At 36.9% G+C, this 24,175-nt stretch overlaps 1 protein-coding gene and 1 pseudogene across 4 annotated transcripts in view; one reads left to right on the forward strand and one right to left on the reverse strand.

Annotated features, from left to right (window-relative positions):
• The window catches only part of GPC3 (glypican 3), a 411,323-nt gene that overhangs the window by 193,548 nt on the left and 193,600 nt on the right, over positions 1-24,175 (forward strand). For all 4 annotated transcript variants that reach the window (XM_069462996.1, XM_069462997.1, XM_069462998.1 and 1 more), the window contains one exon: positions 23,004-23,698. In XM_069462996.1, coding sequence (XP_069319097.1) covers positions 23,004-23,698 — 695 coding nt within the window. The remainder of the gene's footprint in view (positions 1-23,003; positions 23,699-24,175) is intronic.
• On the reverse strand, positions 13,201-14,587 carry LOC138377970 (MICOS complex subunit MIC27-like; annotated as a pseudogene).

Below are 24,175 nucleotides of genomic sequence, written 5' to 3' on the forward strand. Positions count from 1 at the left end.
GTGTATTTGAGATAGCACTGTGCTCATACAAAAACATGAAAAATTCCTTTGAATTACTCATTGAAGCAGAGATAAAAGACAGAAAGAGTGTATCAGAAACCAAGAATGAAACTCAAATATCGAGGGTCCACATGATTATTATTCTGCCACATAGAAAATACTCCATAGCTAGTGTCCTTCACACTGCTCGTTTGTATTCACTTTATTGACTTTTTCCTTTGTTTTGATATTTTTAATGGAGAAAGAACTGTCACTAGTGTTTGAGAGCTGATACTTCATGAACCAGGTCAAACTAAAACTCAGCTTTGCTAATTTTCCAATACATTTGTTCATCCTAGGCCTAAAATGTTTTTCTTTCTTCTTTTTCCTTAGAAGGAAACTTTTCTTCTACATAGTGCTCCTATTTTACTTGCATTCTCCCCTCAATTTCAAATTAGTTCAATTACTTATTTATCGCGTCATTTTCCTTGTCTAGCTTTGTGCTTCTTTGTAAGTCAGTATTACTCTTTTTCATATTTGGTATGCAGGTCATCTGGACTCTGCCTTCATGACTAACTCATATACTCTTTTAATAAAGATAAAAATCTCCTACCCTTATTTTGTGCTATTTGAAATTTCAGTAATAATGAATATGCCATTTCAAACTACTTTCCCCTTTCCTTCTCCAAGGAGAATGTCTAGTCTCCCATACTGGGGATTAGAGAGGAGTGCTTAAGAGCTCATTTTGAATTTCAGCTCTGCACCACTTACTAGCTGTGTGGCTTTGAGTGAGTTACTTCTGCTCTCTGAGCCTCAATTTTCTCATCTATGAAGTGGGAATAATAATAATAATACCTATCTCATAGGGTGGTTGTGAGGATTAAATGAATTAGTAAAATGTAAGGGACACTTAGGTTGGGGCCTGGTCCAAATGAATGTGCTATGCAGATATTAGTTGTTGTTATTATTGTTGTCATCATTGTTGTTGTTACTGTCATTATAAAACTGGTCTGCTGACATCATGATAACCGTGATACTCAATGTGGATTGTCAATATTAGCACTGTCTCCAGCAATGCCATGGCATTCTCAGGACAAAATGAACTTTCATTTTAGTTTAATGAAAAAAGGGCACATAGCATTCATAGGAGAATGGTGTATGATGATAACATCTACCCAAATGAGCTGACTAAAGAGACATGGTTCCAGCTAGGTTGAGACCAATTGTTATAAATCTATTCATCTGGTTGCTCGTCAGCAGCAGACCTTTCTTGGTGTGGGTATGTGCAGGCATGGTACACCAGCACCTTTATGATCGATACTGACATATATCTGCTCAAATAAATTAACATTTTCATCTGGCCCAGCTCATTTTGTGGAAACAGGTTTGCAAGCCACTGTGTGAGCTGACCCACATAACCCCTTGGCTAAAAAAATGTACTATATACCATTGTACTTTTATTCTAACAAGCATTGGGAAATGGCAGGTAAACTTTTCTTTAGTTTTGTTCTTTTTATGGCAACATTGCCTGACCTCTACCTGGCATTCTTTAAGAGGCACATTGAAAGGAGACCAAAAATTCAATAGAGGAGGAGAAAAGGGACACTGGGAAAAGAGGCACATTAAAATTTGTCAGTTTCTGTGAGTACTGGTAACTGGTTCCATAGTAAAAATTCAGATCTGAGCAGTTCAGAAAAGCTTAAGGACATAGCATAGGAATGGGGTAAGCTAATTATGGGTCTATTACAGGGACAATTTGAACATCATTTACATTAGTAATCCAATGAAACATTGATGTCATAGTGTGCCAGTACCACACGGCACCAATATTTCCTTCCCCTCTCTCTGCCCAGAGAATTTATAGCCTAAGAAGAATAGAAAACAATTCACTGCTCTAGTTTGGTTTTGGTCATTCTGGGCCAGAGGCATTGACTTTAGTGACTTCCATATGCAGATTTTGGAAAGTGAGAAACTTGAATTTTAATTCGTCTCTTTGTAATAATACACGTTTCAAATTTGAACAATAACATTTTGAGGAGTTTCCCCTCATCTTTCTTTGTTTAAACAGAATTTTCAGTGAGGTCAACTCTACTGTTGTAGACCCTATGCGATGGAATTTATAGCTTGGGTCAGGCTAGTGAGGTCAGCTGAGGAGGACACAGTGCAATTGTGCTGTGTCTTCCTTTGCACTGGAATTGAGGATGCCCCTAGGCCCACACTGAGGGGCCCTCAGGCATGTTTAAGGAGAGTGCTAAGCAACAGGATCAGAAGGCCTCATTAGGGAAAGTGACCGTAAGTTATATTTTAGGGATTTTGTTTAAAATGCCCAATCTCAAAATCAGCCTTTTTCCAGGCACATTGCCAAATTACAGCAATGGACCATTTTTTAAATGCCCACTTAAAATAAGCTGTTTTGAATGTAGCACAGTGACAAAGGCCCCTCTGGCAGAAAGCCACTTTAGACATCAGATCACTCTAAGCATTATTTTAAAATAGTGCCTATGCCTTTTAGTAATTCAGACGCTGTTTCCTTTGAACCCAGAAAATGTCAGTGTACTGAGAACGGACATAAATGGGGCTAGCCTGGCCAACAGCTGGATTTCCTTTTCCACAGATGTTCTCTTCACATGGATCAAGCCTAGAGAGTGTATATTGTCCTTTGTCCCACCGTGCCGATGGAACTATCTTCCCCTGATTCACCCCTTTCTCCTATTCCCTCCCAGATTTAAAATATTAAATTGAGTTTGTCGGGGTGAGGGATTGGGGAGTTAAGAGGAAAGAAATTCATTGTGAGGTATCGAGGTTGAAACTCCTAGAAGAAAATAAAAAAGCACCCTGCTATGAGGAAGGTTCTATGCTCAGTCCCCCTACCCCCACCCTGCAATCTGGAATAGCAATGGGGAGGTAGAGGCAAGGACTGCCAGAGGTTTGCCAAAGAGAGTTCTGAAGTCATGGGTGTTGGCCTTGTGCAAATAAAGACTTACAGTTTTATTAGAAACTTGGGGACAAATGGCAGCAAATGGACAAATGGCCCTTGTCTCTGACCCTGAAAGTAAACAAGGTAGCGTGGAGTGGCTTGCTTTCTATTTCTACCTTAGAGCCTGGGGTTTTCTCCAAGATTGTAATATCGCAAAGGAAGCTTGCCAGAGATACTCAGACAATACAAAATAGGGAAGCCGGATCAAGCATTTACATTTGTGGGAGTGGTTGCTTATCTTTTTGACCACACTCTCTCTTCTTCCAGGTTATAATTCTAGGATTATTTCAATTGCTGCCTCTCCATTTTATAACTTCCTGTTAAACTCATTTCCAGATTTTGTTCAAATAATCAACTGTTTGAGATTGTTCAGAAAGTCCAACTCCATTAGGTCACCTCATCTTTAGTCATTAACTTCACATGTGATTGTTTTATGGGACAATACAGTCAACCCTCGTGCCAGCAAAGTCACTGCTCTGTGAAGAAAGGTGGTGTGCTCTTACATGCAGGGATCTGGCATTCACTACAAGGAACTGTTGTACATCCTTTATATGTTTGAGTCTTAAGAAATCTCATCACTTTTAAAAAGAAACACATTCTCAAAAGAAGAAAGACAAATGGCCCAAAACCATATGAAAAAAATGCTGAGCATCACTAATTATCAGGAAAATGCAAATTAAAGCCACAATGAGATATCACCTTAACCCTGTCAGAATTGCCATTTTTAAAAAGTTAAAAAACAATAGATGTTGGTGCAGTTGTGGTGAAAGGGGAATGCTTATACACTGTTAGTGGGAAAGTAAACATGTACAGCTGCTATGGAGATTCCTCAAAAAACTAAAAGTAGACCTACCATTTGATACAGCAATCTCACTACTGGATATCTATCCAAAGGAAAAGAAGTCATTTTATATAAAAGACACCTGCACTTGAATGTTTATCACAACACAATTCATAACGGCAAAGATAAGGAAGGAATCAACTAAAGTGCCCATCAACTGATGAGTGGATAAAGAAAATGTGGTGTATGTATGTGTGTGTATACACACACACACACACACACACACACACCGTGGAATACTACTCAGCCATAAAAAGGAAAGAAAGAATGTCTTTTGCAGCAACTTGGATGGAACTAGAGACCACTATCCTGAGTGAAGTATCTCAGGAATGGAAAAACAGATACCACATGTTCTCACTTAGAAGTGGGAGCTAAACAAAGGATAAACACACACACACACACACACACACACACACACGTATATATACATATATATGGTCATAAAGAGCTGTAATGAACATTGGACACTGAGAAGGGGCAGGGAGGGTGAGGGCAAGAGATAAACATCTACTTATCAAGTACAATGTACACTATTCTGGTGATGAGTATGCTGAAAGCCCTGACTTGAGTATGATACAATTTATTCACGTAACAAAACACTTGTACCTGCTAAATTTTTTGAAATTAAAAAAAAAATATACAATTGAGCTTTTAATAAAAGAGATGTTTCTCTAACTCATTTCCTTGAATTTTCACTAGGTTTTTAGGCTCTTCAAATAGTTGCTGAAGCCCTTAACGATTGCTGCAGACCAGAATTCAGGTGGTAGCTAAGCCTCAGAATTTAGCTGGTTCAGTGCAAAGAGGTATCAGTTAATATTTTATTCAGGCCTGGAGAGATTAGATGACCTGCCTCCTATGTCATACTGGTACTGTAGTATTTTTATTCCACTTTATTGAGGTATAATTGACATACAAAAAGCTGTACATATTTAATGTGTGCAACTTAAGAGTTTAGAGATAAGTATATAGCCATAAAGCTAGCACCACAATCTATGCCATAAACATACCCTCCAAATGTTTCCTCCCACCCTCTTAATTTATTATTATTTTTGGTGATAAGAACACTTAACACAAGATTTACCTTCCTGGAAAAATTTTAAGTATATACAGTATTGTTGACTATAGGTACTGTGCTGTACAGTAGATCTCTAGGACTTAATCATTTCGTGCAACTGGAAACTTGTCCCCTTTGACTAATACCTCCCTGATTTGCCCTCACCGCAGGTCCTGGCAACCACCATTCCACTCTCTTACTCCATGAGTTTGACTCTTTAAGATTCCTCATATAAGTGGTATCATGTCGTATTTGTCCTTCTATGTCTGGGTTATTTTACTTAGTATAATGTTCTCCAGGTTTATCCATGTTGTTGCAAGTGGCAAGATGTCCTTCTTTTTAAAGGCTGAATAATATTTCATTTATCTCACATTGTCTTTATTCATCCATTCATCAAGGGACATTTAAGTTATTTCCATGTTTGGCTGCTGTGAATAATGCTGCAATGACCATGGGAATGTGGATATCTCTTTTTCTACTGCATCTCACCTCACCATTCTCGATGTTAGTAGAACTGGTTCTTCATGCAAAAATTAAGGTAGGGAGAGGGGGTGCAGTGGGGTATGAAGGAGGGGAGGTATGACTCTCCTCCTTCATCATACTCAGGTATGTACACACTGTAGTTTTGGATATTTAACAGTACTTTTCTTTGTGAACAAAAGAAAGGCAATACCAGAAAGAGATTACCAAACACCTGCTAGAAAAGGAAGAAAAGTTTGATTCTTGAGAAGGTCCATGGAGTCACTTTTACTTACTTTTAAGCTCTTCTTCCAGAAAGAATTCTTTACTTTGGGTGCTTGATGCTCAGTAAATTGTGAAATCTTTCCTCCTTTGCATGCATACATGATGGACTTTTTGAGAGGCATCCAGAATTTATCAAACTCTTCAGCAATCAAATCATAATTGCAAATGGTAGTGGTTGCTTTAGATCCTTGATGACCTTGAGGGAAACAGAGACCAACATGCCCAGCTAGACCAGGTATTTCCTCAGATTAACACTGCTATTTTCTTACCAGCTGACTTATTTTGCCAGGTTGTAACCTTAATTCTGGATATTTACCCCCCTCCCACTCCATTCTCTTGCACAGACTCATACCCACCAACTCCATACAACTCAGTTCTAATGTAACAGCGAAAGTCATTTGTAAAGTTTATAGAATATAACGGTGATTTGCTAGAGGTAAACCATTCCTACCATTTGACAAACTCAGGGGAAAGCCATATAGTTGACCTTTGCTTGTGTGCCACCCCTTCCCACCTGCTATTGAAATCGGCTGGAGTCCTTGTGGTCCTACCTTCCTGACAAGTGTTTGCCTGCTGCCAGAGCCCATTGAGTGCACCTGAGCAGCTCTCTCCCCCTGAGTTAATCATGCCAGCTCTCGTGAGGCCCCCAGCCTTCCCATTCTCTGTGTTTCATGTGCTGGAATACCCTGTAGGAGACTGAGTCCCAAGAAACTGTCAAGCTCCTGGCCCTTGAGTCCTGTCTCTGCCAGTAGCCCTTTGGAGGTACTGTGGCTCAAGAGAGAGCCTGGCCTTTTTGAAAAAACTAGCTTTCAATTAAATACCACAATTTTATGATTAGAGCTGAGAGCTCTGAGATTTCATACCCATATCAATAATCCCTAAGAAATGCACGGTATTGACCTTTTCCCACTTATTTTCTTATAATTTCCATTTCATCATGACTCTAAGGCACACAGGCAACGTATTTCTGGGGAATTATTGTTCTTGGTAAGTAGTTGGAATCTTTCCAGTTTTTTCCTTGCTCCTCACATGCTACCCAAGTTGTGGAGTTATTTTCCTGAAATGTCTAGTAAACCCAGTATAGCCAAACAACTGTAGCATTAATATTAAGTTTACTTAGAGTTGAATCAAAAGGAAAAGAAAAATAGACAAGCTCCTCATACCTCAAGGCATTATTGCATGGTGATTTAGTAGATAAGCTCTGGATCCAGACTTCTTGTATCCAAATCTTGGCTCTTCTACTTACTTAATGTTTGGCAAGTTACTTAACCTCTCTGTGCTTCAGTTCTCTTATCTGTAAAATGAAGACAATAGTATGCTCACCTCATATGGGGGTTCTGATAATTACATGAATTATTTCACATAAAATGCTTGAAACACTGCTCAGCAGGTGGTAAATGCTCCAAGGACGCTAGTTCTCATTATACCTAAAGCTAATCTTTAAGTGCTATGCAATATTTGTCCTCAAAGAGGAGGGACATAATGGAAAAAGCACAGGACAGATAGTCAGGAATCCTATGTTCTGTTGCTGCCGCCATCTACCACATAGCTGTATGACTTGGAGCCAGCCTTAGTTTCAGTTACCTCATCTGTCAAATTGGGATAATGTTTCTCTTATTTACTGTTCACATACATGCATGCATGAGTGCACATATACACACACTCACTTTCAGTGATTGAGGAGATGAGAATTAAATTAGAACACAAATTTCAAAAGTCTAAAATGACATGAGGCACTTTACAGATATGTTATGATGATCTGTTGCCATGTATACTATGTATGCTTAAGCTATGAGAGACTCTTAGGACAAAATGGACTCTTATATCTCTGTGGTATTTCATACTTTTCAAATGAGATAAGCTGCTCAATACTTTATCACAGCTGGCTATCGCAAGCCTTTAGGACCTAGGAACTATGTTGTTTGCATGTTTTATTCACAATCTAACAGATAGTGTACATTCAGTAAATATTAAATGGAAAAAATGTATTTTATACAAGTGCAATCAATCTAAGGAGACAGCCAAGATGCTGCAAAAATGATCTTTAAACAGTTTTCTAGCACGTGGTTAATGTTGCCAGCTTCACATAATATCAGCAGCCTGTGATAATTTAGGTCCCAAACAAGTTGAAATCTGGATTGGACATGTCTTGAGAGGCTGTAGTATGGTCCAGCAGGAGAAGCAACAGCCCAGACCTTTGAGGTTTGGGATCTCTTATCTCAGATTTACCTTATCTTTAACAAGAGAGTAGACAGTAAGTCTCATGGCTCTCTATCTGTAAAACGTGAAAATAAAATTGTTATAATGAGTGCCCAGTGGGTACTTGTTGAGGGTATGAATGAATAAGGCCTTGGGAGAGAGTGTGTGTGTAAATTTTAAAGCGACCCAGATCTGAGACTTCTCATTAGTGAAGGGAAGGAGGATGGGGATGCACCTTCCAGTAACCATGGAGAAGGAAGTCTCTTGCTTTTGTAATCACTAAAGCTTTGTCTGTGAAGCACTTACAGAAATACAAAGTGCTGTGGAAATCTTTTAATAACAGGTCACAGACACAATTCTCTCCAATAACAATGGTTGCATAAACTACTGGCAATTGACCTTTCATAGGATACTAATTTAGCATTTAAGTGGTTAAAAGGGAAAAGAAGAGCAGGCAAGAGCAAGACTATGTAAAATGCACACATTAATTGTTCTAACAACAACACAAAAGATCCCCTAGTTGTTTTGCTGTTTGTTTTCAATAACTAAAGGTATATTAAAAGGAAATACAGATTTTTATTAGATAAAGGCACTACCAGAATGTTTGCATTTAAACATTTAAATGAAGCCATCCCCACTTTATAGTGAAGAATCTTTCATTCAATATGTCCTCAAAAGCCTATATATTTTTTTCTCCTAAGCTATGGTTAATAACAGTAGATGGTTAAGAGAAGAAACTCTTTAGCCTTGATTCATGGACTTATGGTCATATACTATAAAAACAAAATTTCATGAGTTGAGAAAACCATAACCAGACCTAGAGTATATCTTAGTGATTTTTTTATTCTAGCTAATACATAAGTTATTCTTTGCATGGCTCTTTGGAATAATCCATATCCCTTCTCCATAAACTCTTTGAAGAAGGACCATTTTTTAACTAAAAGTTTTTAATTAAGTGGAATGATGTGATAAGCTCTGGGGGCCTTTTAACTACTCAGTGTGGATTCTTGGAGGAACTGTAGAACTTTGATTACTTGGTGACCATCAAGCTTTCTTCTGTTAAGAGTGAACTAAAAGATCTATGTAGGTATCATTTCTTAGTCATGGGAACCTTGAATAAGTAAGAATATTTTCCAATCCACCAAGAATTGGCTGGTCCAAATGAAAGCCTGGGAGACAGAGAAGAGTGAAAAAAGAGTAAAGATCATGTCTTATATGAGAAATAACTCATCAAGGTGCTAGCATGAAAAATGATGGCCCAGAAGATTCTGTTACAAGAAACAGTCATTCTTGCTATGTCCACAGTAAAATGGGTTTCTAAACCCCAGTGGCTTCTGCAAGACACATTGTTCTTAAAATAAAGTTTTGTCAATTTAAGAAACAGATTTTCATCTGGGGCTTTTCTACACTGTTCTGTTTAGCTAGTTCCTGGTTTTTCAAGGGTGTCTTATCCCTGAATCCAATGTGAAAATAGACATATTCTGAGCCATGACAAAGGCAGCCTTATTAGTGCCTTCCTAATTTTTAAACTTGCTATATACATTTGACCCAAATTTTCAAGATGTAGAAAAAAGGTAAAAAGTTAAAAACCTTTTAGAAAGGTCATATATGCAGATTCAACCAAGTGCCCTGACCACTGCTGGGGAAGACAGTGTTGGACTGCTCATGGGTCCCTGACAAGGTCCTGGCCATTTATAAATACAAACATTTCTATAGTTCCTACTCAAACTTGTGAGAACACATTGTTGAGATATTTTGTCTTCAAGTAATAGGTATAGCTCCTCTCTCTTTCTCCTTCTCCTTATTTATTTACCTCTCTGTTTATTTGCATCCTATTTTGTCCCCAGAGGAATTTAACATGCTCTTTAAAAAGGCTCATAATAAAAGTAAGATACCATACAACTAAAATATTTAGGAACAATCAGTCAAAATGGAAAATACAGGTAGGAAAGTAAGATGGAGCCAGAAGTAAGGTTATGACACAAAATACATGATATGAAGTTTATTATGCTTGATAGAGGCAGACCATAAATTTGTCTCTAAGCTTTCTTTTTTTTTTTTTTTTTGAGACAGAGTCTCGCTTTGTTGCCAGAGTGAGTACCATGGCGTCAGCCTAGCTCACAGCAACCTCAAACTCCTGGGCTCAAGCAATCCTCCTGCCTCAGCCTCCTGAGTAGCTGGGACTACAGGCATGTGCCACCATGCCCGGCTAATTTTTTCTATATATATTTTAGTTGGCCAGATAATTTCTTTTCTATTTTTAGTAGAGACGGGGTCTCGCTCTTGCTCAGGCTGGTCTCGAACTCCTGACCTTGAGCGATCCACCCGCCTCGGCCTCCCAGAGTGCTAGGATTACAGGCGTGAGCCACTGCGCCCGGCCTGTCTCTAAGCTTTCTAGTAATAAATGTGAAGAGGGAAAAATGATGAGTTACCTGTGTCCAGAAGGTTGAAGTCAACTAGTTGTTCAAGAAAGCTAATGGAAGATAAATGATAAGAACTAATTAAGCTAATGGGGGGAAAGGGGTGGTCAACTATTGCAGACTCATAAATTTTCTAGTAGTTAAGGACATTCAATTCTTATTTCTGCACACCCTTTGAGTGAATTGTTTAATTGTCTTCTGTGGTCTATAATAGCCTTTGGGGAAAAATCTCTATCAATCAAATGATATATGTAATAGCCTGTGAAAATATATATTTCTTTCATTCTTTTTGTCACTCATTTCTTTATTTCTCATTGATGTACCTTGTATTTGGAAGCCTAGTGTGTGAAACTTAAAAAGCAAGACTATATACATTTACAGGCTGGTCATGAGCCTGAACAAATAAATAGTTTATGTGTAATAGCAACTTATTGCTAAGCTTGGTCAATTCTAGTTAAATTAATATGGAACATAAAATGCCAGAAAGATCCCACAGAAATTGGAGCAACACTTTTAGTGTCTTCTCTATGAACTGTTTAAGAAAATGTGGGGCTTTTCTTACAACCTAAATTTGCAGTTTCTATGTGGCTAATTTTTAAAAAATCATTCCGTATCCGTAAATAACATAGAAATGTGTTACCTATTTGGGTGTTTTGGTCCATTAACCTTTTCCACTGGTTTTTTCCAATTAAAACTACATCGATGCCATATGGCATCTATTGTATGCGAAAACTCCCTAACTCATGAAAGAAATGTCAAAGCAGATTGAGGGGAAAAAAGAGGGAGTGACTTAACACTATTCAGTGGTTCTGGTCACTAGTTCCATCAAGGGCTAATTTCCAAGGTCCAGGTTGTTTTCATTTCTTTAAAGATTAATAATAGACTTTATTCTTTTAGAACAGTTTTAGATTTAAAGAAAAATCAAGCAGATACTACAGAATTCCTATATGCTCCCTCTCCCCTGGGCACAGTTTCCTCTATTATTAACATTATTAGCATTAGTGTGGTACATTTGTTACAATCAATGAACCAATAGTAGTACATTGTTATTAACTAAAGTCTATAGTTCACATTAAGGTTCACTCTTTTTGTTGTAGAGTTTTGTGAGTTTTTACAAATGCATAATGTCTTGTATCCTCCATTAGAGTATCCTACAGAATAGTTTCACCACCCTAAAACCCACGCTTCACTTATTCCCCCATCCTTGCCCCTCCCCTCTCAAGGCCCTGGCAACCATTGATCTTTTTAGTGTCTCTGTAGTTGTGCCTTTTTCAGAATACCATATAGTTGGAATTGTACCATATGTTGCCTTTCAGGCTAGCTTCTTTCACTTAGCAATAGGCATTTAAAGTTCCTCCATGTCTATTTGCGGCTTGATAGTTCATTTCTTTTTATTGCTGAATAGTGTTCCATTGTATAGATGTACCACAGTTTGTTTATCCTATTAAAGGACATCGTGCCTGCTTCTAGTTTTGGTGATTATAAATAAAACTGCTATAAACATTCATGTGCAGATTTTTGTGTGGACATGACTTTTCAAATCAATTGGGTAAATACCAAGGAGCACAATTGGTGGATCACATGGTGAGAGTATCTTTAGTTTTATAAGAAACTGGCAAACTATCTTTTAAAGTGGCTGGACCATTTGCATTCCCACTAGCAATGAATGAGAGTGCTTGTTGCTCTGAATTTTTGCCAGCATTTGATCATGTCATTACTCTGAATTTTAGCCATTTTAATAGCTGTGTATTAGTATCTCATTGTTATTTTAATTTACAATTCCCTAATGACTTATGATATTGAGCATATTTTTCTAGGCTTATTTGCCATCTGTGTATCATTTTTGGTGAGGGTGTTTGCTCAGATCTTTTGCTTATTTTTTAATTGGGTTGTTTTCTTACTGTTGAATTTTAAGTGTTCTTTGTGTATTTTGGATACAAGTCTTTTATCAGATATGTGTTTTGCAAATATTTTCTCCTAGTCTTTGGCTTGTCTTTTCATTCTCTTGACATATGCTTTTCTCTTTATTCTCTTAATTTCACAGATGTTTTTAATTTTATAAAGTCCAACTTATCAATTTTTTATTTCATGGATTGTGATTTAATGTTGTATCTAACAACTCATTGCTAAACCCAACGTCACCAAGACTTTCTCCCATCTTATCTTCTAGAATTTTGATAGTTTTGCATTTTACCCTTAGGTCTATGGTCCATTTTGAGTTCATTTTTATGAAAGGTGAAAGGTCTGTGTCTAGTTTCATTTCTTTGCATATGGATGTCCAATTGTTCCAGCAGTATTTGTTGAAAAGACTATCCTTGCTCGATTGAATAGCCTCTGCTTTTTCATCAAAATCAGTTGATTATGTTTATGTGGGTCTACTCCAAGGCTCTGTATTCTGTTTTATTAACTTAATTTTTTATTCTTTTATGCAGTTTTGATTACTGTAACTTTATGGGAATTCTTGAATTTTGGTCATGCCAATCCTCCAACTTTGTTCTTCATTGTTGTGAGGGCTATTCTGGGTATTTTGCCTTTCCATATAAGCTATTTTTTGCCATAAAATATGCATATTTTATTCCAGCTCTAGGAAATGAAAAAATCCTTCCATACGCCATTCTAATTTAACTGACATTAATTCAGAAAAGCTAGAGCAGATATGTATGTGTATACATATTACACACACACATAGACACATATATGTATTTTCGGATTTTGGTCTTATTAGTGTCCATATCTTCATTTTGTTTTGTTTTTTAATAAATGCCCTTAAAAGTCATAAAATTCACCGTAATACTTCTACCTGTGTCCACTCACCAATCATTTAGTATTGTTTGGATTGCATTCACAGTTTGTTTTGTAATCACTCATGTGACCGGGAAAACTTGATTTAAGTTATACTCAGTTGCCCATTACATGATTTTTTCATCATTATTTGCAACCTCACACATCTTGTAGTTTTCTATGCAGTCTCTCTACGCAGTCTACTTCAGCTTCTAGTGCTGTACCTATCTATATCTTCTGGGTGGGACTGCCTGTGATCCATGAGCTTGGGCAGGCATAAACTGTGTAGCACCTGAGGTGGATTCTGATTTGGTCTTTGCTTCAGAGCTTTGAGTTCTGATGGCAAAGGCACTATTTCAGGACATAAGTTGTTTTTGCAGGCATTTCTATTTCAGCAGAGCTTCTTAGCTTAGTTTTTCTTTAGGTTCAGGGAGTGACTCTTTTTGTTGCTTTTCGTATACAATTATTTAACTGCTTCATAAATCTGCTGGCTTATAGCATATATGCCTTTTCCCCTGTTACCTTTGCAATTATTACTCACTGAACTGGGTAGCAAACAGCTACTCTTAAAGTGGCCAGGCCCAGAGGATAAGTGGTTATCTTTTTAAAAATATTATTATTTATTCATTTATATATATGTGTGTGTGTGTATATATATATATATATATATATATATATATATATATATTTAGAGATAGGATCTCGCTCTGTCACCCAGGCTAGAGTGCAGTGGCACAATTGTAGCTCACTGCATCCTTGAGCACCTGAACTCAAACGATCCTCCTGCCTCAGCCTCCCAAGTAGCTGGGACTACAGGTGTGTGCCACCACACCCAGCTCAAATAATTTTCTTTTTTCTTTATTTGTTTTGTTTGTTTGTTTGTTTGTTTTGTTTTGTTTGAGACAGGGTCTCGCTCTGTCACTGAGGCTGGAGTGCAGTGGTGTGATCATAGCTCACTAAAACCTTGAACTCCTGGGTTTAAGTGATCCTTGTCCCTCAGTCTCCCTAGTAGCTGGGACTACAGGCACGTGCTGTCATGCCAGGCTATTTTTTTCTATTTTTAGTAGAGACAGGGTCTCACTCTTGCTCAGGCCTGGTCTTGAACTCCTGGCCTCAAGCAATCTTCCTACCTTGGTCTACCAAAGTGCTAGGATTACAGGCATGAGCCACCACGCCCAGCCTCAAGTAATTTTCTTAAACCTCGAACCTTTTGTCACTGAAACCAAGCCCATTCTGAAATTGTAATCACTCCCATTTTGAGAAGAAAATCTTGAGGAGGATTCTTCAGATAAACATATGCATCTACTTTTTCCAAATTGCACCATATACATTATCCAATTTTTCACAAAGACATAAACACCTTTGCACCAGCAAATATAACAACTAGTTGTAGTGTAAATAGAAGCAAAGCCTATTTGTAAATTACCAGGCTACCCTTCAACATTTTTAGATGGGTGGGGTATACGTGGGCAGCTGCTCTGGTTTCACTAGCTGCTTTTTGGATTCCTTTTCTTTGGCCACACATACACTTATAGATGTATATATCAGACCTGCAGGCATGGCTGTCAATTTTCCATCCTAATTGCTGCCATGTCTCTGATCCTCTCAGCCATTTTCAGACTCCATATAAACTTTAGTATTGATAGCTACAAAATACCTTGCTGAGATTTTGATTGGGATTCCATTGAATCTATAGATCATGTTGGAAAGAATTGACATCTTAATAATACTGGGGCTTCCTATCTGTGAACATGGACTATTTTTCCTTTTCTTGTCTTATTGCATTAGCTAGGACTTTGTAAGTACAGTGTTGAATAGAAGTGCTAAGAGAGGGACATCCTTGCCTTATTGCCAATCTTAGGGGAAAAGCATGTAGTTTCTCACCATTAAGTATGATGTTACCTGTAAATATTTTGTGGATGTTCTTTATCAAGTGTAAAAAGTTCCCCTCTATTTCTAGTTTACTGAGTTTTTATCATGAATGATGTCAATTTTGGCAAATGCTTTTCTACACATATTGATGTGATCATATAATTTTTCTTATTTAGTCTGTTGATGTGATAGATTACATTAACTGATTTTTGAATGTTGAACCAGCCTTGCATATCTGGTTTATTCCAGATATGCACCAGTCATGGCATATAATTCTTTTTATACATTGTTGGATTTCATTTACTAATATTTTGTTGTGAATTTTTGCATTTCTGTTCATGAGACATCTTGATCTGTAACTTTCTTTTCTTTTAATAGTTTTATTTGGTTCGGGTGCTGGCTTCATAGAATAAGTTAGGAAGTATTCTCTCTACTTCTGTTTTCTGGAAGAGATTGTAGAGAATTGATATCCTTTCTTTCTTAAATATTTGGTAGAATTCACCAGTGAACCCATCTGGCCCAGGTGTTTACTTTTTGGAAGATTATTAATCATGGATTCAATTTCTTTAATAGATATAGGCCAATTAAGATAATCTATTTCTCCTTGTGTAATTTTTGATAGCTTCTGTCTATAAAGGAATTGGTCCATTTCATGAGTTTTATCAAGTTTGTGGACATAGAGGTTTTCCTAACATTCATGTATTACTCTTTTATAATCCATGAGAGCAGTAGTGATGACCCTTCTTTCATTTCTCATATTAGTAAACTGTGTCTTCTATCTTTTTTTCTCAGTTAGCCTGACTAGATATTTTTAAATTTTATTGATATTTTCAGTTTTCAATTTCATGTATTTCTGCGCTAATTATAATTTATTTTTTCTGCTTACTTTACATTTATATTGCTCTTCTTTCTCTAGTTTTCTGTGGCAGAATCTTAGATTATTGATTTGAGATCTTTCTTCTTTTCTAATATATGCAGTCAATGCAATGAATTTCTTTTTAAGCACTGTTTTTGCTGCATTTTTATAAATTGTATTGTCATTTTCATTTAACTAAAAATATTTAAAAATTTCTCTTGAGACTTCTTTGTCATGTATGTAATGTAGAAGTGTGTTGTTTAATTTCCAAGAGATTACAGATTATCTTAACTTTTTGTTACTGATTTGTAATTTAAATCCATTGTGGTTTGATAACATTCTTTGTATGATTTTTATACTATTAAATTAATTAAGGTGTATTTTATGGCCGAGAATGTGGTCTATCTTAGCAAACATTCCATGTGAGCTCAAGAAGAATGTGTATTCTGCTGTTAATAAATGAAGTATTCTATAAATGTCAATTAGATCCAGTTGATAGATGGGGCTATTCAGTTCAACCATATCCTTGCTAATTTTCTGCCTGATGGATTTGTTAGTTACTGATAGAGAGGTGTTAACTGCTACAACTATAATAGTGCATTTGTATACTTCTCTTTGCAGTTATATCAGTTTTTGCTTCATATATTTTGTTGCTCTGTTGTTAGGTGCATACATATTAAGGATTGTGTTTTTATTTGTTTGTTTTTTCCTTTTGGAGAGCTGACCCCTTTATCGTTATTTAATGACTCTCTTTATCCCTGATAATTTTCCTTCTTCTGAAGTGTGCTTAGCCTGAAATTAATTTAGCTACACCAGTTTTTTCTTAACTAATGTTAGCATGGTATGTCTTTCTCTTTCCCTTTATTTGTGTCTTTATATTTAAGATGTGTTTCCTGTAGACAACATAAAGTTAAGTCTTGTTTCTATAACCACTCTGATAGTTCTATCTTTTAATTTGTGTGTTTAGAACATTCACATTTAAAGTGATGATTGATGTAGCTGGATTAACATCCACCACGTTTGTAACTGCTTTCTATTCATTGCACTTGTTCTTTGTTTTTGTTTGTTTGTTTTTGGTTTAAAATTTTTTTTTGATTAAATCTTTCTCTCTAGCTCTGCCTTCTCTGGTTTTAACTGAACATTTTTTCATTTTTCTCCTTTCTTAGCATATCAATTATACTTCTTTTAAAATCTTTTTAGTGGTTGCCCTAAAGTTTGCATATACATTTACAACTATTGTAAGCCACTTTCAAATAACACTGTATTGTTTCATTGGTATTGTTATCTTATAACAGAATATTCCCAATTCTTCCCTCCAATTTCTTATAATATCGCTGTCATTCATTTCACTTATCCATATGCTATAATTACCAAGTACATTGTTCCTATTGTTACTTTGAACAAACACTTATCTATTAGATCAATTAAGAAAAAGAAAAAGAAAAGACTTTATTTTACCTTCATTATTCCGTGTCTAACAGTCTTCCTTTCTTTATATAGATCTGATTTCCTGACCTATATGATTTTCCTGAAGAATTTCTTTTAACATTTCTTGCAAAGCAAGTCTACTAGTGACAGATTTCCTCCAGTTTTGCTTGAAAAAGTCTTTATCTCTGCATTACATTAGAAGGATAATTTTGCTGGACACAGAATTCTAGGTTGATGGGGTTTTCTTACTTTGAACATTTAAAAAATATTTTGATTTATTCTTTTTGGGTACATAATTTATGATGAGAAATTTGATGTAATTCTTATCCTTATTCCTCTATAAGTAAGGCAGTTTTTTTTTTCCTCCTTGGTTTCTCTGGAGATTTTCTCTGTGTCTTTGATTTTCTGCAATTTGAATATCATATGCCTAGGAATAGATATTTTGGTATTCCTCCTGCTTGTTATTCTCTGAGCTTTTGGGATATGTGAATGATATCTATCAAGCATTTTGGAAAATTCTTGGTCATTAAATCTTCAAATATTTCTTCTGCTCCATTCTCTCTTTCTGAAATTGAAATTAAACATATTTTATACCTTTTCAATTTTTCTCAAAGTTCTTGGATATTCTTTTCTATTTTTTCATTCTTTTTTTCTCTCTCATTTCATTTTGGGAAGTTTTTATTGACATATCTTCAAGCTCACTGATGCTTTTTTGGTTGTATTTGGTATACTGATGAGCCCATAAAAGGTATGCTTCATTTCTGTTTCAGTGTTTTTGATTCCTAACATTTTTTGATATTTCTTAGAGTTTCCATTTCTTTTAATTACTCATTTGTTCTTGCATGTTCTTATTCCATTAGTGCCCTTATTATATTAATCATGGTTATTTTAAATCCCCTATATAATTCCAAAATATGTGTCATATCCGAATATGGTTATGATAATTGCTTTGTCTTTTCAGACTGTTTTTCATGCCTTTTAACATGGCTTGTAATTGCATGTTGAAAGCAGGGCATGATATATTGAGTAATAGGAATTTGAAGTAATTAGACTTCTAACATGAAGTTTTATATTAATCTGGCTAGGAGCTGGGCTATTTAATGTTTGCTGTAGCTGTAGGTGCCAGAGGTTCAGTTTCGTCTAGTGCCCTTGTTTTATTTTTTCTCACCTATTGTTTTGGGGTTTCCCTAATAACTCCTTAAATAGGATCTGTGTCTTGCAGCCCTCTCAGTTGTAATCTGCTATTATCATACTTCAGACCTACTGAGATGGTGGTAGAGTGTAGGGGGTGTGGATGTTGTCTGTACTCTAATGATTAATCTCAGTATTTTATTAGGCCTATGTCCTTGGGCTGTAACCTTCAGAAGTTTTTCCTAGCCCCCTTTTTCCCCTTATGTGTGACAAGAAGGATAGAGGGAGCTATAGTTATCTAACAGCCCTTCCTCCAGGTATATCAGGCTTTGGTAAAATTGTGTCCCCCTTGGAGAGCAGGCATTTGTTATGGAGGAATGCTCATGATGTATTTCAAAATTATTGCTTTTTCTCACCCCCTGCATGACAAATAAGGAGATTTTCCTTGAATCTTCACTACCAGAACTTTGTGTGGTTTAAGGAGGTAAACCTAAGGAAGTATAGGGGATCCATACATCTGGGGTTTCAGGAGTTTTGGACTCTCAAGCCAGGCCACGTTCACCCTTTAGCAGCTCATCAGAATTATCTGTGTTCTTAGTAGTTTATGGCTCCAGTGGCTTCTGCTTCAGGTAAGCTGAGCTCAGCTGTGATTCCTTGCATTTGCGCGTCTCTCGAGATTTCAGGTGGCAACTTTCCCTGACTGCAATTCCCTGATGGGTCTAAGAAGAATCATGGATTTTCAGTTTGTTCAACTATTTTCTTGTTGTTGAGGATGAGAGTGACAACTTCCAAAGTCTTTACATGTTGAAGTTGAAACCAGAAGTCTCCCAACATCCAGTTTTTAGGGCTGAAGCATATTTGGAATTAGCAAGGGCTTTGGTGAGCCTGACCTACATTCAAATTCAGGCCTTGGCCTTTAGCTAGAGGTATTACCTTCTATGAGTCACTTAACTTCTCTGAGTCTCAGTTTCCTCATCAGTAAAATAAAAATAATTCCAAACACCTATGGTTATGTTAAAGTTGAACAAGAGGACAGATGTGAGCAAGTTCACCACAGATGCTGGCATGTACCTTGCAGGTACCTCATAAATATCGGTTTTCTTTTTCCATTAAGGTACCTGAGCTTCCACTGCTTCACTTGACCAATTAAAAAAAATAAAATGGTACCTGTGCTTGAAACAAGGACCATTTTGAGTCCAACTCACTGGGAGGCTTTTATCCTAGAAACATAAAAGGTTCTTAAGTATTTGCCATTCTTACAGCACTGGAAAATTTGCCTTGAAAAAAATAACCTGCATCTATAAGAACTATTTTATTCTAAAGGGCTTGAAAGGGACTTCATGGTTCATTTATTCCTCTCTTCTTCCAACCCTAAGTATATTCTTATCTTTTTAATACCTGGTTTACTACTGAAAAGGCCCATAAAAACACATTTCCTTCTCTCTAGGACTGAATACAGGAACATCAGCACCAAATACTAAGGACAATCATTTGCTGCAATGATAGGCTATATGGCCTGGGAAGTAGTAGAAGTTAAAGAGAGATAATAACCTGACTGTACACTTTACTTATCAAACCTGGAAATCATATCCCTTTTTGAGCACCATAATTTAAGGAGGACATTGACAACATGAGAACATGTCCAAATAGTGGTGACCAGGATGGTGATGGAGGCATCTAGAAATCTATAAACCTTGCTATATTAAGATTATATATTAACTCAAATTTACTAGATCTATTTATCTGCATAATTGATTCTTCTATATATTGTAAAAAATAGAAGTTTGTATTCAGTGCCAAATTTTTCATGATAGCTCTGATTTTACATTGTTTGTTTCAATTTTTCCTGGATATAACTTTTGACTTCTTCTCAGGAAAGAAAGAGGAAAACCTCCCCTAGCTGAAGTGTACATTATTGTCTGACCAAAAAAAAATCAATGAGCTGAACTTTCTTATAGTAATTCTAGCCCTTGACTTCATTTCATGAAACCTCAAGTTGCCAAGAAGCTGAGCATTACTTTTCACCTAGTGTTGGTTTCTATATGTCTCCCAGGAACATTTACCTGTGCAGTTATGGTTTGGTGATACAGAAGTAACGGGGCTGGGCAAAACCCAAAGATGTGCTAAGTGAATTCTGAACCGTGGAAGTTGAAGCAGGGAGCCCATGTGAGGTTGAGGTTCAATATGACCCCTGGCCCTTTTCCCCTGTAATATGCGTTGGTGTTATTCTTTCTGCAGAAAAGTTCATGATCTTTTGTAATTTTCTTTTTCTGTTGATCTGGTAGTGCTAGTAACAGAAACTTTAAAAAAAAGGTTATGACAATACAGTTTATAGAATTGTCCTATCATACATTTTGCACATTTGAGACTGAATACACTGTACTTAAGATAAAATTTGCCTTGTAGAGAATTCCTTTTATGTTTTTGCTTAGATGATTGAGAACCACAGGGATAGCATCTCCACAGCAGTCTTCTCCTTTCTCTTACTTCATATTGCCCCAAAGCAAAGGCAAAAATGTGACTCTGCTTTGTTGGTCTTTGGGTTGCAATTTCTTCTAGTACACTTCCATTTAAAGAGGGGAAGACAATGAGAAAATAATGAGTTTAAAACAGAGCTTAACCAAGGTTTTTGAGGATACATGTGTATTGGCTGTAGGTCTGAGGGCAGCGTCAGTGGAACTGTCATGAGGAGACACTAGTTTGTGTTAATTACTTTTACTCTGCAGCAGTGTGACCCCTAGGAACATGCTTTAACTCTTCTGAGGCTCAATTTTGTCATCTATAAAATGAGAATTGTAATACCAAATTCAAAAGATTGCTGTAAAAAGTGATGTCATAATATATTTGGAAATGTTTTGTAAGCTTGTGAATACTCCTAAAATAAGGATGTATCACTTACCTCCATCTACCCAGCACTTACATACACCTAGTACTCAGCACAGAGCCTAGTATATAAGAAGTGATTTCTTGCTGAAATTAAAAGGAATAGTTTTAAATCTCCAAATTTCTTATGATTTTAAAGAATTCATTGGCTGGTCCTTTGTATTGGGCTAGATGATCTCTTGGCCTCATCCAACTTTCAGATACAAGGATTGAGAATAAAGTAGCATATGGAGTTTGGACGATTGTTGTAAGATAGATTAACTTTCTAGGAATTGCTTAATGTTTTAAATAAAACAAAACAAACAAATGAACATGCAACTTGTAGCAAGGCAGATTTTTCCCAGGGTCACACAACTGCAAAGTAGAAGTAATCAACACAAACTAGTATGCCCCATTGAGAGTTGTACTGTCACTGCCCTCAGACCTACAGACAACATATATATTCTCAAAAACTTTTGTAGGAAGTTTTGTTTAAACTCATTACTTTCTCAAGTGGGCTTGGAAGCCCAGTAGAATTGCACTGGCATCTATTCAACATTGCTGGGCATGTCATAAGCCCAAGGGAAGAATATAGGGAGCATGTTCTACTTTGGGACGAATCTGGGGCAGATGGTGGTAGTACAACCTAGAGCTCACTTCTGCCACAGATGACTGAAATGTTGGGGTAAGTGATCCCAAGGAACTGTTGGAGTACAATCTCTCCAGTGGTCTGAAAGTGGTAATGATTTGATTTTTCAAGGCTCATGAATTGGCATGATTTGGAGTACATCTGTCATGGACCTTTGCACTTTGGAAGGAAATGAAAGGAAGTACTAAGTCAATTTTAAATGTCTCAGGCAACTTGATTATTTTTATTTTTAAAGTCTGTCTTATTTCTTGAAAAACCTATTATTGTGATTATTTTTCCTTCCCTCATAAATGTAGAACTCTGATTATTTTGGATAATTTGTGTCTGGAATGTTTCAGTTTGGAGAAAATGAGATAGCGACATTTTTACTTTGTCTCTCAAACCAAGGGTACTAATTAGGTCTTATGCCAAGGAGTTGGGGCAGCAGATGTAATCATGAATTTGTGGTCTCTATAGAGTAGATAAGGCTTCCAAGCCATGTGGAAGCTGAACTTAGCAAGAAAGCTTAGTAGTTGTCCTCCAGATGTTCAGCTTGCAAATACCAGTGGTGTTATTTTCAATAAATACCAAATGATAGATAAGTGCATGGATTTTTTTCCCAGCCAGATACAAATTCAGTGGATAAATCCCATTTCCAGGTCTGGCAATCTGTCAGCTCCCTTTAAAGTTATCAGGAGAAAATCTACCAAAAATGATTAAATTCATGATAGCTTTCACTCTTGGCTAAGATCTTGCCTCTCCTCCAGGGCTGAATAGACTTAAATTGTTGTGTGAGTTTATAAAGTATATGGTTTGTTGTCAAATATTTACCTTTTTCTAAAAATGAAATGTCCTGAAATACAGTTTCTTTTTAACTGAATAAATCAATGAGAGAAAGAGAAATAACTTCTCATTTAACCAATTTTTAATCAATGTTTTCATGAAAGACCAAAATGTTAACTGAATCCTGGCTTTCGTCATTTGAAATATAATTTGTGTGTTTAAGAATTTATGTGCACATCAGCATTTGGACTTCATGTTCAGAAAGGAAAATTGATTTATAGGAGGAACCAACTACAAGAGTAGAGACAATGCCAGAAATGAATGAGATTCAATTATTTAAGGCAAATGGGACCTTAATCACAACAGCAATAGAGAAATCTTGAATTTGATTACACCCTGGATTTTCATGCTTTAATTTGTGGACATTTCTATATCTCTTATTTTACAGAGGCCTTTGAAATTGTTGTTCGCCATGCCAAGAACTACACCAATGCCATGTTCAAGAACAACTACCCAAGCCTGACTCCACAAGCTTTTGAGTTTGTGGGTGAATTTTTCACAGATGTGTCTCTCTACATCTTGGGTTCTGACATCAATGTGGATGATATGGTCAATGAATTCTTTGACAGCCTCTTTCCAGTCATCTATACCCAGCTAATGAACCCAGGCCTGCCTGAATCAGCCTTAGACATCAATGAGTGCCTCCGAGGAGCAAGACGTGACCTGAAAGTATTTGGGAACTTCCCCAAGCTTATTATGACCCAGGTTTCCAAGTCACTGCAAGTCACTAGGATCTTCCTTCAGGCTCTGAATCTCGGAATAGAAGTGATCAACACAACAGATCACCTGAAGTTCAGTAAGGACTGTGGCCGAATGCTCACCAGAATGTGGTACTGTTCTTACTGCCAGGGACTGATGATGGTTAAGCCTTGTGGTGGCTACTGCAATGTTGTCATGCAAGGCTGTATGGCAGGTGTGGTGGAGATTGACAAGTACTGGAGAGAATATATCCTGTCTCTCGAAGAACTTGTGAATGGCATGTACAGGATCTACGACATGGAAAACATACTGCTTGGTCTCTTTTCGACAATCCATGATTCCATCCAGTATGTCCAGAAGAATGAAGGAAAGCTGACCACCACCGTGAGTACCAGGTTTACAGTTTTCAGAGAAACTGGGAGCTATTGGGATGGAGTGGCTAGGTCAGCAGCAGATGCCAATGGAAAGAAATGAGAAAAAAACTAGAGAGTAGGTAGGGATAACAGATGAACTGAATGACCTCACAGAGTTAGGCAGTGCATTAAGATCACAGGCTGGGCCGGGCACGGTGGCTCACACCTGTAATTCTAGCACTCTGAGAGGCTGAGGCAGGACGATTGCTTGAGCTCAGGAGTTTGAGACCAGCCTGAGCATGAATGAGAACACTTCTCTACAGAGAAATAGAAAAATTAGCCAGGTATGGTGGCCCACACCTGTAGTCCCAGGTACCCAGGAGGCTGAGGCAGGAGGATCACTTGAGCCCAGGAATTTGAGGCTGTAGTGAGCTATGATGATGCCACTGTACTCTAGCCAGGGCGACAGAGTGAGACTCTGTTTCACAAAAATAAAAAAATTGAAAAA

The sequence above is a fragment of the Eulemur rufifrons genome, chromosome 30, assembly GCF_041146395.1.
Source record: "Eulemur rufifrons isolate Redbay chromosome 30, OSU_ERuf_1, whole genome shotgun sequence".
NCBI lineage: Eukaryota > Metazoa > Chordata > Mammalia > Primates > Lemuridae > Eulemur > Eulemur rufifrons.